Raw genomic sequence first — 16624 nt, 5'->3', positions numbered from 1 at the left:
CAAGGTCATGTACAGAATGTGCCTGGTGTGAAGACACACTCAGTACACCACTGACTGTTACTTTCATTTGCTATTTCACAGGATTCACTTTAAAATTATTCAATTCCCACTTCTCAGGAAGGGAATAATCAAGGGTGCTTCCTGGGTGCCCACCTCTCTTGTTGAGTTCTGGATCTCTTCCTGGGACGGCCACAGTTCTGAGCACTAAGCCTTAGGTAGGACCACTACTCCATTCAGACCTTGACCTCCTGCAGTAATGTCCACTCAGGACCCAAGTGGAAGTCAGGCCCTGAAACTTGCCCATTCAGAATCTCCCCATCAATAAAAGCCAAGTCTCCATCACAGCCCTTGGGCCCAAGTGGCCTGGTCCCAGCCAGCTCTTTGTCCACATCTATGACCACTGTCCCTGCCTGTGCCATAACTCAAGGCAGTTTCACATCTCAGTCCCTTCACCTCCTCGGAGGACTCCTAGACCCCCTATCCACATTGGTCCCTACCCTAGGGCTCACTCTCTGCCCCTACCAGCTCTGTCTACTCTGAGCCCTTACTGTTGTCGACACTGCCGTATACATCTACTTGTCTGCTTGTTCGTGCTCCTTTCCCTTCACAAACTTCATGATGTTTACTGCTGCATGACTGGGGCCAAGAACCGTGCCTGGAACTGGGCTTATGACCATCAAGTGTGCACTGAAGGGACAACGTGGACCCTTCAAGTTGCTTCAGATTCCAATCTCAGCTCTCCAAGACTGGTTATCTCTTACCTCTCCACAGTGAATCCTAGATGGAACAACTCCTTTGATTCCACCGTAATTAGAGGGATCCATCCAGAGAAGAAATTCCCAGCATCGAGAAAAGGAAATTGTCAAAGAATGGAAGATCTCTTTAGAGTGGATGCTAAAAAGAAACAAGACAGAGAAATTGCATAAATGAAATCAATAGTCTTCCCCTTTTACTCTACTTTCCTCTTTTTTTATTATCTGTTTACCCTCTACTTATTTAAAAATGAATTTAAAGTGGATTCACATTTTATTATCCCTCAAGCTTCCTAGGGAAAATGATAAACATAGTACTAAGGAGACATCTGAGTTAACCAGGAGGGGGAAACAGGGACCAGTACTGAGAGAACGACAGGTGAGAATCCCTGGGAGTTCTCAGTTCCACAGAGGGAACCCCAGGGAATACTGAGCTCGTCCTCCAGCACTTAGCAGAGCACAGATCACACTCGTGTGAGAAAATCACACCAGCCTCGAGCACCTGCTCCTACCAGTGTCAGAGCCTCATATACAGGGGCATGTGGGGCTGTGCTCACAGAAGTCTTGCTTCAACAGAGGTAATAATGAGCCCAAGACTAAACATTGCTCTGGCTCTGACTATAAATCTCAATAAACGCCCAAAAGGATCAAACTGTTTCCAAGTAACGTGAAGCTCAAGAATATCTACAAAACGCAAAAGTAGCCAACAGACAAGCCAAGGTTCTCATGTCTGGCATCCAGACCTGTATCGCCAGGTGTGCGAAGCAGCAGGGAAACACAACAAATGGGAAGAGTCTATCAGCTGAAAACAAATCAGAGCTGACAGATATTACAATGAGCAGAAAAGGACATTAAAAGTTATAATTGTACACTTATTACAACTGCATTTCATGTGTTAAAAAAACTAGAAGGAAGATTGAACATGTTAAGCAGACTCTAGAAATGTAGGAGACCCAAATCAAGCTTCTAGAGATGAAAACTGTCATGTCTGAAATAAAAAATATACTGGATGGGATTAATGGCAGATAAAACACTCTAGAAGATCAGTGAACTTAAAGATATAACAACAGAAACTTATCCAAAAAGAAACACAAAGAGGAAAAAAGGACTTCCAAAAAATATTTATCTAGGGGTTTCCCTGGTAGCTCAGTGGTAAGGAATCTGTCAGACAACACAGGAGATTTGGGTTCCATCCCTGGTCAGTAAGATTCTACACACTGCAGAGCAACTAGGTCCATGTACCACAACTACTGAGCCTGTGGTTTAGAGCCTGAGAGCCACAATTACTGAGCCCATGAGCCACAACTACCGAAGCTGGTGCACCCTAGAGCCTGCTCCACAACAAGAGAAGCCACTGCAATGAGAAGCCGGTGTACCACAAGCAGAGAGTAATGCCCCTCTCTGCAACTAGAGAAAAGTCCGAGCAGCAATGAAGACCCAGCACAGCCAAAATAAATTAATAAAAATAAAATTATATATATATCCATCTGCAATTCTATGCCCAGCAAAAGTATCTTTCAAAAACAAAGGTGAAATAAAAGCATTTTCAGATACCCAAAGGCAGAAAGAATTTGTTACCAACAGAGCCACACTACAAGATATGTTAAGGAAGCCTGTTAGCAGCAGGTAAATGGAGCAGATGAGAATGCGGGCAAACGAAGGGGCAGGAATGCTGACACCTGTTGGTGATGTACTCCACGTAGGCCAGGGCGTCTTCCACCCGCCGCTTCTTGGTGCAGAGGATGATGCGGTTGAAGTTGGCATAGACGACCGATGACCCCAGGCGCTTGAACTCAGCGATGAGCCTGCAGACCAAGTTCAGAATCAAAGGCCAAGACACCACAGAGAAAACAGTTAATGGTCCCGAAGCAGAACATATACCTAGAACCCAGAAGCAACAAAGAACAAAGCAGTCTGCATGGCCAAACCCTACCATAGACAAAACCATAGACCAAGATAGGAAAAAATCTGGAACTTATATCACAGAAAAATGGTTACTTTTTATCTAGAAAGAACTCATATAGATCAATGAGAAAAATACAAAACAAAACTACGGAAAAATGGTCAAAGGAAGTCCAATTTCATTTATAATTAGGACTGCAAATTAATGGTATAACGAGAGAGCATTTTATCCCATCAGGTTGTTGGTGGGGCTTGGCATGGGGACACGCATTCCCAATCTGGTTCCCAGGGCGGTAGTACAACCAACTGTACAACCTTTACAGGGAGCTGACAACATTGATTCAAATTAGCATTTACCACTCTCGATTTATCTGAAAATATCCATCAGACTTGCAGCAGTGTTACTTCCTGGAGATTATTCTAGACATGTTTGCATGACCTCATGTACAAGACTATTCCTTGGTTGGTTACTGTGACAACAAAAGTTATGGAAGCAGCCGAAACATCCATTAGTGTGGTATATCCACACATAGCTCTCCAAGACCTATTGTTAACGAAGGAAAGCGAGGTGCAGAATGATAAGCACAGTGTGCAATGACTTACAAAAAAGCAGCAGAGACTCTGCACCATACAGAGTGTCTCTGGTAGCTGCGATGGCAGCTAAGCTGTTCCCGAGCCCCATCTGATTGCTATGGACCACTAGCCTAGAAGTGGGCTCTTGATCCGGAGGTGCTGACTAGCCATCTTTCTGGTTTGGGGACCAAGGGATCAGCAAGCCGGGAGAAAGCCACTGGCAGCACTTACTGCAGGAAGAGCTTCTTCATCATGTTGTGCAGCGTGCGGTGCAGGGCGGGGTCATGCAGCAGTGAGGACGGTGACCGGAGCCAGCGGTAGAAGTGCATCACCTGGTTGTCGGCGTAGACGTTGCGGTACTGCGTGATCTCCTTCACCCAGCCCACCACCATGCTCTTCAGGATCCTGCAGGAGGGGTTCAGAGGGTGCCCCCCACTGTCGCTGGCACCAGCTCCTCACCATTCTGCTGTTGCCTTTGCACCCTCCTTCTCACTGTCCAGACTCCATTCCTCGCCCCTCTGTAACTCGTCCGCACCCCTGACTCAATACCACCTTTCTGGCTTTTCCAACAGAGCCAGGACAGAGCTGAGAAGATGGCAGGTGCCCTTCAAGGAGGCGCCTCACTGCTGCGAGAACCAGGAAGAGACTCACAGCTGAGACTTCAAGGGCTCCCCCTCCCTTGTGCCGGGGCCTAACGAACAGCTGCATCACAACTGCTCCTGGTTAAATCGCCCCAGATGATTCTGCAAACAGCATCACAGAGCCAGTGTGATGGTTCTGTCACCCGCAGTCTGACTGCACCACCTTTCGGGACTGAACTGGCTGCTTCTCTGCCCAAACAACCCTTGGCCCTGACCACACCATGTGCATTTTGGCCACTGAGGCTTTCTTTCCGCAAGTCCCCTGGCCTGAAGCCCCCTCCCTCCGGTTCTGTCCTCTTTCTGTGAGAAGGCAACAGGGTGGCAGTTGTAGAAAACAGTTTTGGAACCACAAGACTTGCTCTTGAACACCAACCTTTCCCCTCAGCTGCACTATGACCACAAGCCTGGGCCTCAGTTTTCTCATCTCTACAATGGGCAACAGCCATCTTGCCTAGTGGGGCTATGAGAACACATGCTCCTTGCCCGTGCCACCACTGCAGTTCTCTCCCGATACCCGTGCCCTGCAACTCGCACCACTTTCTGTGTGGCTTTACTCATGTTCATGTCCGGCTGTGCACCCCACAGCAGGTGCTCGGTGAACACCCACACCCAAGTAAACTGGCGACTTCCTGCAGGCACACCTCCGGCCATAGGAAGCGGGCCAGAAGGCGGCACCTGGAACTGTCACTGGTACCTGGAGGGAGGCACCTGTGAGTGAAGGAAGGAGCCTGGCCCTGTGCTGGTTTCTGACTGGGCAGAGGGAAGCCCCACTGACACTGACTGAGCTCTGTTTCCAAAACAAGGACAGAGGATAAAAGGATTTCTACTGCTCCTTCTAGAGGCAAACTGCTGTTCTGCCTTTTGGAGAGCCGAGGGTACAAGAACAAAAGGGCAGGTGATATTCTCAGGGTGGCAAGCTCCTGGGTACCTAAAGGTGTTGGAGCAGAGGGCCGTCTCGTCGTAGCTGGCAGGGGCACTGGCGGCCTGATTGCCCGTGATCATGTCTTCCAGGGAGGCCTGCTGGATCACATCGAAGCTGATGCCAATGCTGTCGGCCCCCTCCATATCATTGACGTGGTGAGACTGCAGGATGGTGTTGACAGCCAGGTTCTGAATATCCAGTTCCACGCACACTACACATGGACATCACCGCTTGATCACTGACCCCTCCTGGGTGTGGAGTCCAATCCCAGCAAGCACCATCTCAGAAAAATCACTGCTGCTTGAGGCAGCTGACTGCACAGCCCACACCCACAGAGGCCCCTGCAGGCTCAGCTCCCAGCCCAATACACCTGAGTGCTCCCACCAGCCCAGAATGGCAACAAATAGCAGGAACAGCAGTCCCCGGTGTGCCCTGCCCACCCACCTGTAGAGTAACAGCCAGAACTGTTGATCTCCACAGGGGCCTGGTCATCGAACTCCATGACAAGCCTGTTGTCGTCAGCCTCCTTCCCACCCAGGTCAGGGCGAGACATAGGAGACAGCCAGAGCAGGTGGTTGTGGCGCTGGAGGTGGCGGGCAAAGAAGAGGTCGGAGCCAAAGGTAGAGATGTCCTCAGGCAGATTCCCAACGGGGACGTGGAAGTACCTGCAGGGGCATGGGGTCAACCCCAGGACTTGAAAATGACTGGGGAATGCCTTCTTGCCCCCAGAGACCAGTGAGGCCAGCGACAACCAAGATGGCCAGAAGCACCCCTCTCCTCGGCCCACCTGCTCATCTCGAAGGCCTGTGACAGACATGTGTCCAGGTTGAGGTAGTGCCGGATCATGCGCCGGGCTCCATGGCGCTGCCAGTCCAGGACCCCGTAGCTGATCTTGTCAGCCACGCGGACAGGCACCAGTGGGAATTCCTCCAGGACAGGGATCTCGCCAGCCAGCCTCTTCAGCTCCCAGTTGGACTGAACAGCAATGAGAGTCGGCCCACGGCGCTCCTCCTAAGTACAGGGAAGGAAGCAGTGAGGGGGTCCAGGCCCTGGGGAGGGGGCTTTCACAGCATGGGACCACAATGGCACTCACTTTGTAGGTCAACAGGAAGCGCTGGATGGCTCTGCAGACGATCTTTAAGTCTGTTTCAGCACGAACTTCAAAAGCGTGTTTTTCTGGGGGCAGGAGCTCGGGGCCCACTTTCTCCAGCAGGAGGCTGTGCTCAGCTGAGTACAGGGCGTTGAGGCTGGGCATCTGGTTGCTTCGCACCTAGACAAACAAGGGCCGGGTCAGCTGTCTTCCCGCGGGGAAGCAGGGGCAGCCCTGCGAGTAGACACAGGCGGCAGGGCTACCTCTGCAGATCCACTTCTCATTCTCGCAAGAACGAGGCAGTGGTGGGAGGGAAGGGGGAGTGGGAGTTCCTGCCCGGGCTCTGTGCCGCCCCCAGCGAGGCTGTCCCACGGCCTGGCCCGGGACTCACGGTATCCAGCACAAACACAGCCGCCTTGCGCTGTGAGGGCACGAAGATGCCGAAGAGAGCCTTGTGGCCCTGCGCGTGGTGGTACAGGTAGATGTGGCGGATGCTCCCTGCAGGAGGACATGACCCGTCACCCGGAGATGTGCAGGAGGTAGGGCCAAGCAAGGGCAGCTGGCACATGCCATACCTGGTTCCAGATAGCTGAACTGGGCCAGGGAGCGCATCTCCAGGTGCTCAAGAGTGAAGGTTTCTGCTTCCCAGCCTGAAAGGTGCCTCACCAGCTGTTTATTGACCACACACACGCAGCCCAGCTGCACCAGAGCCCGAAAGACTAACGGAACCTGGAAGAGGGGCAGACGGGGCTGTGTGAAGGCTGATGGGGGAAGGCAGAGGCCCAGCTGGTGCTGCCGGGCTGTCCATGCCTCGATTGGGTTTGTTTCCCTCTATTCCATTTAGGTGGATCCTGGCACTGTTCAACTGGGAAAATAATCACCTGAGTCTCATACACGCCTTCGATATCTGGCGCCGCCAGCTCAGTGTTGATCTCGTTGATATGTTCTTGGTACATATCCTCTGGCACCGAGTACTCGTAGAGGTTGTAGACCATGTTGGAGCGAGGGAGGACTCGATTCACCTGGTGACACCATGTGACAGTGACCTCACCCCACAAGTGAGCTAAGTGGTAACGTTTGTTACAATGCACAGGCAAACACACGTGCCCACACTCTTACACACATACATAGACTGTTTAAACAGTCCTAGGATGTCTGCACACAACCATAGAGTAAAGTCCTATAGCCCATTTCTCCCTATCAGTAAAATTAAAAGGTCTGGGCTTAGCTTCAAGAAGCTGCCTGAGGCTTCTAAAAAGTAGACAAGTTCCCAGACTATGAGGGGCAGGTACTTCTGCTACATTTTCCTCTGTTCTCTCCTGGGTGTAACCTAAGGGTGCAGGAAGCAAAAATCCGGAGAGAAGCTATGTTTTCCGGGACAGAAGACTAGGAATGGAACCCCTGTCCAGCTAGAGTGTGAGTACTCGGCGAGGAGGGAGCAGGAGAGGGGTGCCCCAAGGGGAAAACACCTTAAAAGGAAGGATGTTCTCCTACTCACTTATATCACACACATCTAAGAAAGCTACAGAATCCCAGATCATCTGTTCTGTTTTCCACTCCCCTTCCCTGTCCTCTTCCAGGATCCACATTCTGCTGAATCTTCTGGTCGGAACTGGATTTCACCTTTTCCAGAAGCATCCTCTGTCCAGCTGCCAGTTACAAATACTCTAGTCTCATCTCCTCAATTAGATGTCACCCTGTTCATCAAATTTTAGTACCAGCCAAGAAATGTGCTCATTTGCTCAGTAAATGATCCCTGGGAAGAGCTAACTGGGAGCTTGGATGGAGACATTGGGCAAGAGCCTCTGAGGACGCCCCAGCTGAAATGAGGACCACCTGCTGTAGGATTCCACATATGTGAAATGTCCATGATAGGCTAACCTAGAGGCAGAATGTGGACCAGTGCTTACTGAGGGCTGGGAGAGGGGAAAGGCTGCTAAGGGGCTGGGATTTCTTTGTGGGGTGATGAAAATGTTTTAAGATTGACAGGGGAGATGGCTGCATAACTCTGTGAATACACTAAAAGCCACTGAGTCGTATACCTTGAGTGAGCTGTATGACATGTGAATTATACCCCAATAAAGCTGTTCACATCAGAAGCAGCTATGGAGACAGAGCCTATAGCTTCTGATAAACGTTCACCTAGTCCTCATCACCTAGTCCTTTCCCTGCTACATGGACAGCAGATGCAAGAGACGGTCCACCAGGACAATGATACCCGCAGCTTCCTTGCTGAGCATTCACTCAGTGCTTCAAAGCATCATTTCAACTAATTTTTGCAGCGTCCCAAGAAGGTTCTCAGGAGAGATGGAGGCACCAGAACACCCTGCTCAAGGTCACAAAGCTCACAGGGTCTTTGCATCTGCAAAGCCTGAATCGGTATGTGGCCTCTGCCATAGTGGAGGCAACCTCAGAGGCTGAGCAGGCAGCTGACCTCAGTGACCAGAAACAAGAGCTGCCCCCCATACCTTCCGATAGGAAGGGCCCTCCTCCGCTTTGGCCACCCGCTGGTTCACGTAGAACACCCGGGGAATGTTCAGCTTGATGCAGTACAGGTCACTGCCGATGACAGCCCATACCCTGAACAAGCCAGCCTGGCTGGTCTCACTGATCTGAAAAGGAAACACAGATCATATAGCACTCCATGTCTCACCCTGTCACAGAAAGCACTCAATACCTGTGCACAGGCCATCTCCCAGGTGGCCTCCAGCACCAGCTCCTTTACAGAGGCACACAGGTAAAGCTCTGCCCCTTCTGCCCCATTCCAGACCAGGTCCCCAGGATCATGAGCTGGTCAGATACCCCTTCCCATCAGCCATGCTCCTGCCCTCCCTCTGATCACTGTCTGAACCTGCACAATCTGCCATGGAAGGTCCAGAATGCTGCGAGCCGTTCTTCGAAAGAAGCCCCCCAGTCCTGTGGAGGGCCCCTCTCGGATGGCCCCAGGCCTTGGTGCACCCTCTGCCCCCTCCAGATGCCGCCTCTTCTTGTGAGCAAGGCGCTGTTGAGCCTGCAGCCGCCACTTCTTCTTGTGGAACTGGAGCCAGACCAGCCACTCTTCCTGGGACAGGTCAAGAGGAGGAGACAGCAAACAGAACTGAGCACGCAGTAAAACAGAAACACCCTTCCACAGCAACCAAACCTCGCAGCTCCCAGGCTCTGTCAGATCTGGGCACATCACACCAACTTCTTCAGGCCCCCACACTACTCAGCAGACCCCACAGGGAGACGGCTTGGCACAGGTCAGGCCTGACCAGCATCCCTGCTCCCCTCTCCCGCCAGCCACTCCAGACTCCCTGAGAATTCTTGCCTGGGTGGTTCCAAGTGCCGGAGGCTGCCCCAAAACCTCCTGCCAGGGCATGGTCAGCTCCAGGTCCTGCGACCCCTCTTGCCTCTCACAGTGGATACGCTTTCTCTTGGTGGCAATGGGCACTGCCGAGTGAAGTGGCTTCGTGAGGCCAAAGTCCTCCATGTCGGGGGAGCCAAGGCTTTGGGTACCTTCTGAAGCTTGGGCCATGCCCACCTGCAAAGATCCAAAGGAGCCTTAAAATAGCTCTCTCTTGATAAATCTCCCTTCTAGAAACCCACCAAAAGTGAACTCCTAAATAAGGTAAAATACTTGAACACATTCATTTACAGACTAACCTATTCTTTTAGTATTTTTAAAAATCCATTTATTTGGCTATGCCAAGTCTTAGTTGTGGCATATGTGATCTTTTTAGTTGCAGCATGCAAACTTTTAGTTGTGGCATGTGGGATCTAATTTCCTGACAGGGGATGGAATCCGGGCCCCCTGCATTGGGAACACAGAGTCTTAGCCACTGGACCACCAGGGAAGTCCCAAACTAATCTATTTTTAAACTTATAACAGTGAAAAGGTCAGAAAGAAAAGGTCACTCGGGTACCACCATTACGAAGTAAATGGTATATTTTTCTGTGTTTGCTCCAGAACCCTCTCCTTTTTATAAGAAATATTGTAAAAAAATAAATAAATAAATAAAAGAAATATTGTAAAACATAGGTAAAGGACCCCTCTTTTTCAAGCCCAGCCCCCAAGTGTCTATCACTCTCCGAACATTTTGTACTTTTACTCCGAAGCTATAAACCCATAAACTGTTCCTTTAAGCTGCAGTTTTATATGAATAGAGGCACATGGTACACATACTGTGACTTCCTTTCTTTACTCAATGATACATTTTTGAGATTGATCCCTGTTGATACATGTGGACACTGTCCATTCATTCTAACTGCTTATGCATATAAACCAGCTGACCTATCCATGACATTCTAAAATGAAGAATGGTTCATTTCCACTCTTTCAGAACCAGAAACTGGGTTCAACAACCATCCTTTCACGTGCTGCCTGAAGACCTTGTGCTCACACGCACACCAGAAATACAGACAAGCTCCTATTTCCCCACGTGTTAACACTTGATGTCACCACACTAATTTTTTTTTGCTGTGATGTGGTATCTAAATATTTGATTTTGTGTTTACCTAATCGACAGTGGGGTTGACCCTGGGGTAGATAGTCTTCTAAAATGACCCCAACTCCAGGTGTTCATGCCCTGTATGACTCCCTCCTGAGTATGGGCTGGACCCAGTGACTGACCTGCCTCTAATGAAGAGATTACAACAAAAGTGACAGGATGCCATTCTGAGACTAGATTATAAAATACAGTGACCTCTGCACTGCGGGCACCCTCTCTGGCTGGTATCTAGGGTCTGCTCTGGAGTCAGCTGTCAGGCTGTGAGCTGTCCTGTGGAGAGGCCCGTGGAGCCAAGAACGAGGATGGCTCGACCAGGGTGAGCTTGGGAGCACATCCCTCCTCACCTGCTGGGGAGGTCTTCACGTGGGAGCACAGCCCCGGCTGACACCAGACTGCTGTCTGCAGAAGACCCTGGGCCAGGGGACCTGGATAAGCTGTGCCCAGATTTCAGACCCACAGGGCTCAAAAAGTGCAAGATAATAATAAACCCATGATATTTAAGCTGCCAGGTTCTGGGATCACTTGCTACATAGTAAATATCAAAATAACATACATGTTTATGGACCATTTCTAACTTTGTACGTTTCAAATATCTTCTTTGAATTGTGACTTTTCTCTTTGTTTTATGGTGACTTCTGTGCTAGAAGAAGTTTGATTTTTAATTACAAAAGTAACAAAAGTATAGTAATGAACACCCATGTTCTTATAACACAAATTCAATAAATACCAACATTTTGCCTTTCTTGTTTCAGACTACATAAAATTTACATTTTAATTAATTGAATTTACTGGTCTTTCCTTTTGCAGTGTATGTTTTTTTAGGTATGACTTAAGAAGCTCTTTCTACCCCAGCATCATAACGATAGCCTCCTGTGCTTTTTCCCCAAAGAATTCTTTTTTCAACTTATATCTTTATTTGGAATTTGTCTTCATACACAGTGTGAGATAGCTACTTTCTTCTTAAAATATGAAAAAACATTTCCCCCAAGCATCATTTATTGAATAAGCACTCTATTCTCCGTAATAGTGTATAACATTACCTCTGTGACAGACCAAGTTCCCAGGTGCATTGGGATCATTTCTAGGGTCCCTATTATTAGTTCCACTGTTACATGGTCTTGCCTTAATAAGAGTGAGTTTTGTTACACATTAAGATAAACCTCCCATTTTTAATCTTCAAAATTGTTTTAGTTTTTCTTATCCTTATTCTTCACATGAATTTTAGGATTGTCAAGTTACACTAAATTTTACAAATTACCTTGGGACAAATCACACCAAGAATTCTAATATTGAATCTTTTCATCCATGAACATGGTATATCTCCTTATTTATTTAGGTGAATTTCTCTACTCTTCAGTAAAGTTGTATAATTTTTTTCCATAAAAGTTTTACACACATTTTGTTACTATGATTTATTCCTTGGTATATTATTTGCCATCATTATAAACAGTACCTTTCAAACAATACTTTCTAAGGAATTCTCTAGTGGTCCAGTGGTTAAAACTCTGTGCTTCCTTTGCAGGGGGTGCAGGTTCAATACCTGGTTGGGAAACAAAGATCCTGCATGCCATGCAGCCAAAATAAAAAAAAATTAATCAATTTTTAAAAATTCCTAATTGTCTCTAATATAAAAGAAAGCTATGGGTTTTTACATACGAGCTTTGTATCTAATGACCTTGTTGAAATGTCTTAGTTAAAATAATTCTGGGGTTTCCTTACATTTTCTATGTTAACAGTTATATTTACCTACAAATGATATTTTATATATTTCTATCCTTAAAATTTAGCTTCTTTTTCTTGTTGAATTATGCCAGCCAGGACTTCCAAACAATTTTGAACAGAAGTGGTGGTAACAGGCATCCATTTCCTCTTCCTCATTTCAATGATTCGAATGTTGTGCCTTTAAATATGATGTGTGCTACTGAGTTTGAACAGATGGACTTTATCAGAGAAATATATCTTTTCTGATTTTGACTGTTCAAAGTTTTACCACGAATAGACATTAAAGTTTATCAAATGTTCTTTCTTGACTCTATTGAAAATGACACCATAAGTCTTCTCTTCATGATGAATCGATTTTTCCTAAAATGAATTAAATTAGCAGGTTTCTGAAGTTAACACCTGCCATTCCTTGCATAAATCATACTTGGACACAATGTTACTGTCTTTACACAGTGCAAAATTTAGTTTGTTACTATTTTTATACCTATTGTTCTATCTGCAAATGGCCTTCCTTTTCCTGGCTTGTTAGCTTGCTACCAGGGTAACAAAGGTCATAAAGATTACCAAATGAGCTAAGGACCCTCTTTTTTTTATTCTCTGGAATCATTTCTTTAAAAAGTTTGGTAAGGGGATTCCCTGGTGGCTCAGTGGTGAAGAATCTGCCTGTCAGTGCAGAGGACACAGGTTTGATGCCTGGTCTGGGAGGATCCCACATGCTGTGAAGCAGTTAGACTCCTGTATCACAACTAGTGCACTCTAGGTCCCAGGAGCCCCAAATACTGAGCCCATGTACCTAGAGGCCATGCTCTGCAACTAGAGAGGCCACTGCAATGAGAAGCCTGCACACCACAATGAAGAGTAGCCCTCCACCACTTGCCACAACTAGAGAAAGTCCAAACATGGCAATGAAGATCCAGCACTACCAAAATTTTTTTTTTTTTTTAAGTTTGATAAAATCCCTCTGAGAAACCATCTGGGCCCAGTATTTGTTTCTTTTTAATGCTTGAAGTTCTATTCAGTTTTTCTATTGTTTCTTAGGCTAATTTGAATAATAATTCTAGGATACTGTCTATTCCATCTAAGTTTTCCAATTGTTTAGGAAAGATAATTCAGTCTTTATTTTTCTTAGACTTTATAATAGCTGCATTGATAATCTGTTTTCATTAACACAAAACCTGAAATATCTATCTTGACAAAGATTTATCTATTTCATAAGTCTTTTCAAAGATAAAGGTTTTGGCTTTATTGTTTCATTCATTGCTCTCTTGCCTTTATAACTTCTTTCTACTTTATTGGTTTCTACTGTTTCTGAATTTTTCAGTTGGAAGTAACTTAATTTTCTGTTGGTTTTTCTTTTCTATATATTTAAATAGATTATGTGCTATTTATAGTCTTCTTTAGTTGCAAACTACAAATTTTAACAGTATTTTCATTCAGTATTTCTAATTTCCATTGTGACTTCTTGATCCATGAGTTATTTATAAATATATTTCTTAATAGTTTTCAAACATGATCTGTACATATATAAATTACTTGGAATCTGTTACAAGTTGCTTTGCAGCATTCAGTCTTATTTTAGGTGTTCTTAAAAAGAAGGTGTATTCTTTAATTACTGAGTGCAAAGCTCTATTTGTTAACTAAATCTAGTTAGCAATTCTGTCATTCTAACCTCACATATTTTTACTAGATTTTGGTCTGCTTGATCTATCAATTGAGAAATGTGTTAAAATCCTAAACTGATTAGATGTCAATTTTTTTCTAATAGTTAAGTAAATTTTCACATTATTTAATTTGAAGCTAAACTATTAGAATTACTAAATACTTCTAGTGAAATTTGACTTTTAGTAGTATTTAATACCATCATTATCATTACTAATACTTTTTTTTTTTAATATTTATTTATTTATCTGACTGTGCTGGGTCTTAGTTGTTGCACTTGGGTATTTAGTTGCAGTAAGCAAACTCTTACTTGTGGCACGTGGGATCTTTTAGCTCCCTGACCAGGGATCGAATTCAGGATCCCTGTATTGGGAGCATGGAGTCTTAGCCACTGGACCACTAGGGAAGTCCCTACTAATACTTTTTAACTTAAATTTTTTTTTGGTCTTGCATTAATATAGCTACATCAGCTTTGTTTGGGTTAATATTTATTTGATATATGTGTTTTTGCATCCTTCTAATTTTTTTGAGCCCTTTTAGGTATAACTCATAAATAAGGTAGTTAGATTTTAAAATTCAATCTGAGGATCTGGTTTTTAGCAGGTGAGTTTGTATACTGCTCTGGTTTAAAGCTCAGTTTCCATTTTCAGCACCTGAGAATTTTCTTCTTGCTCTTCTGATTTTAGCTATGCTTTTCATTACAATGGTCTTTAGTGTTTTTTGGTGTTTCTAACAGCTTTTTTTATAGTTTAGAAAACTGAAGTCTCAAGGTGCAGTGATGCATTCCAAGTTACTGAGTCTAATTATTTAGTACATCATATATTTAGATAGGTTTTCATCCTAAAGTGATGCATTACAAAGCTTCCTATCACAGAAGAACACAGAGAACTAAAGGGTTAAGTATCAAGATATACATTTTTAGAAAAAAAACATTCCAGATGCTTGAATGGAGGCATACAAAATGATGGGCAGCAGTATGGAGACTGGTGCCTGTGTGCCCACAGGACCCTGCCCAGCCTGACTATCACAGCCTCTGCTGTCCTGGGCCAGGCCCCATTACCTGTCTCTTGCCCTCAAGGACGAAGAGCTCACTGATCTTCTTCTGCTTATAGACGTCATTCTTCTCTAGCAGTTTTTTGTGCAGCCAGTCAGGGTGTTTGACACGTGGTACTGGGTTCTTCACCTACATGAAGGCAATACTGATCACTTGTCTGACTCTGTTAGTTTAGTCAGGTCCAGGTTTCACACTGGGCTCCGTTTCTGCTGGTCTCAGCCTCACCTGCTGCAGGGCCGCAGGGATCGTGATGATCTTCTGTATGGCACTCCCCAGCCGCTCGATGTAGTAGTCCCAATCCAGAATCTGAGCGCAGGAAGCCAGCAATGGGTGCGTGAGAGAAAAGCAGCAGAGCAGCGGCACACCAAGCCAAGCACTGTGCTGAATGGATGCTTCACGTGTCTTACTCAATCCTCTTAGAAATTCTAGGCTGAAAGGCCCCATTTCACAGAGGAGGAGATGGAAGTGGAGAGCATAAATGATCCCCCAGGATCAGAGCAAGTAAAGGAGCCAGCAGTAGAATCCTGTGCCAGACCCCAAGCCTTAGTTCATCCCAGAGCACAGTTAAAAAGGCCTCCCCAGCATCTAGCTTTTCCAGGTTTTCCCTAAAGTGTAACTATTTCTTCATTCATTCCATAATAGAAAAGAGGAAATCAAGACTGAAGTCCCCAGACAAAAACACGACCCGAGTCTGGGATTCTCTGCCCTGTCTAGTCTTCCTCCTCAATTTCTAAGAGTAGGAAAAAAAATCAGCACTCACTGTCCGAATATCAAAGTCCTGAAGGGAAGAACTCTTCAGCCATTTCCGGAGAAAGTGCTTCCTCACTGTGGGCTCTGCCTGGAAAATGGCCAGTGGAATGGCCCTGGTCGAGAAAAGATACAAAACTCACAAATGTGAAAATCTCCTGTAGTTTACATGCAAATAAATACTTATGACCTACTTTGTAACCTATGTTTTTAGTTCATGTAGTTATTTTGTATAAACTATACCTGTATCTGATATTTATCATACTTAATAAATATTAATACCTCATATTAAAATGTCATGATTTCATGCACAACCCCTCACAATTGGCCATCTGGTGTATGTTTGACCACTGTTATCAGAGCTATTTACAGATGTCTTTACATAAATTATATATTCATGTGCCTATATATAATTAAACATTAAAAATGTTATTCATTGGGTAAAATATAGACAGAGCCCACATGCTTGTCTGAAAATGAAACCAGTTTTCACATCACTAGCAAAGTAACACGGCAACTGTCACCACCCCCCTTTCTCTCACTGGAAGAAGTATTTGTTATTTTGAAATATCATAAAGAAATTTAGAAAGAACAGAAATCTGTGCACCCACCACCTAGTTCTATCAAACCAGCCATCCCATTTTCATGTCATGGATGAAAAATAAAGATGACGACGAAGTCCCCTGTGTAGCTCTGTTGACCCTCCTAATATAGAAGTAAAGACAATGTTCATCTTGGTGCTTATCAGTCCCCTACATGCTTTTATAGTACTCCTATTATACTTGCCCGTGTGTAAACTTCAATAGACAGAAGTACACTCTGCCTTCATGTATCACCCTGCTTTTCTTGCTGTCAGTGTGGTAGCATGTAACTGTGGTTCAATAATCCCAACTCGAGAAGTGCAGCATTAGTCTGCTTGTGTGTGAGTGACCCGGAGCTCTGCCCTAAACCTGAATTGGACCTTGTGTTACGGCTCACTGAAGCAGACCCTCCAAGACATCCCCACTGCCCTATGCCTGACTGAGAGGGTACTCTCAGTCTGGCCACCCAAGAACCCAGATTCTATGGGCTC

General features: G+C 45.6%; 1 protein-coding gene across 6 annotated transcripts in view; it reads right to left on the bottom strand.

Annotated features, from left to right (window-relative positions):
- The window catches only part of POLE (DNA polymerase epsilon, catalytic subunit), a 54426-nt gene that overhangs the window by 10894 nt on the left and 26908 nt on the right, over window positions 1–16624 (bottom strand). For 4 of the 6 annotated variants that reach the window (XM_070474983.1, XM_020905687.2, XM_020905688.2 and 1 more), the window contains exons 27-42: window positions 15566–15668; window positions 15031–15111; window positions 14812–14934; window positions 9191–9403; window positions 8732–8941; window positions 8349–8492; window positions 6762–6902; window positions 6456–6609; window positions 6272–6378; window positions 5884–6060; window positions 5578–5801; window positions 5235–5455; window positions 4797–5001; window positions 3459–3632; window positions 2432–2557; window positions 762–894 (exon numbers count right to left, since the gene is read on the bottom strand). In XM_070474983.1, the coding sequence (XP_070331084.1) occupies window positions 762–894; window positions 2432–2557; window positions 3459–3632; window positions 4797–5001; window positions 5235–5455; window positions 5578–5801; window positions 5884–6060; window positions 6272–6378; window positions 6456–6609; window positions 6762–6902; window positions 8349–8492; window positions 8732–8941; window positions 9191–9403; window positions 14812–14934; window positions 15031–15111; window positions 15566–15668 (2536 nt within the window). The remainder of the gene's footprint in view (window positions 1–761; window positions 895–2431; window positions 2558–3458; window positions 3633–4796; window positions 5002–5234; window positions 5456–5577; window positions 5802–5883; window positions 6061–6271; window positions 6379–6455; window positions 6610–6761; window positions 6903–8348; window positions 8493–8731; window positions 8942–9190; window positions 9404–14811; window positions 14935–15030; window positions 15112–15565; window positions 15669–16624) is intronic. The other 2 variants (XM_070474982.1, XM_020905692.2) reach the window with 2 other exon arrangements.

The sequence above is a fragment of the Odocoileus virginianus genome, chromosome 12 (genome assembly GCF_023699985.2).
Source record: "Odocoileus virginianus isolate 20LAN1187 ecotype Illinois chromosome 12, Ovbor_1.2, whole genome shotgun sequence".
Lineage (NCBI taxonomy): Eukaryota > Metazoa > Chordata > Mammalia > Artiodactyla > Cervidae > Odocoileus > Odocoileus virginianus.
Note: the sequence above shows the minus strand (reverse complement) of the source record. Positions and strands in the feature narration are given on the sequence as shown.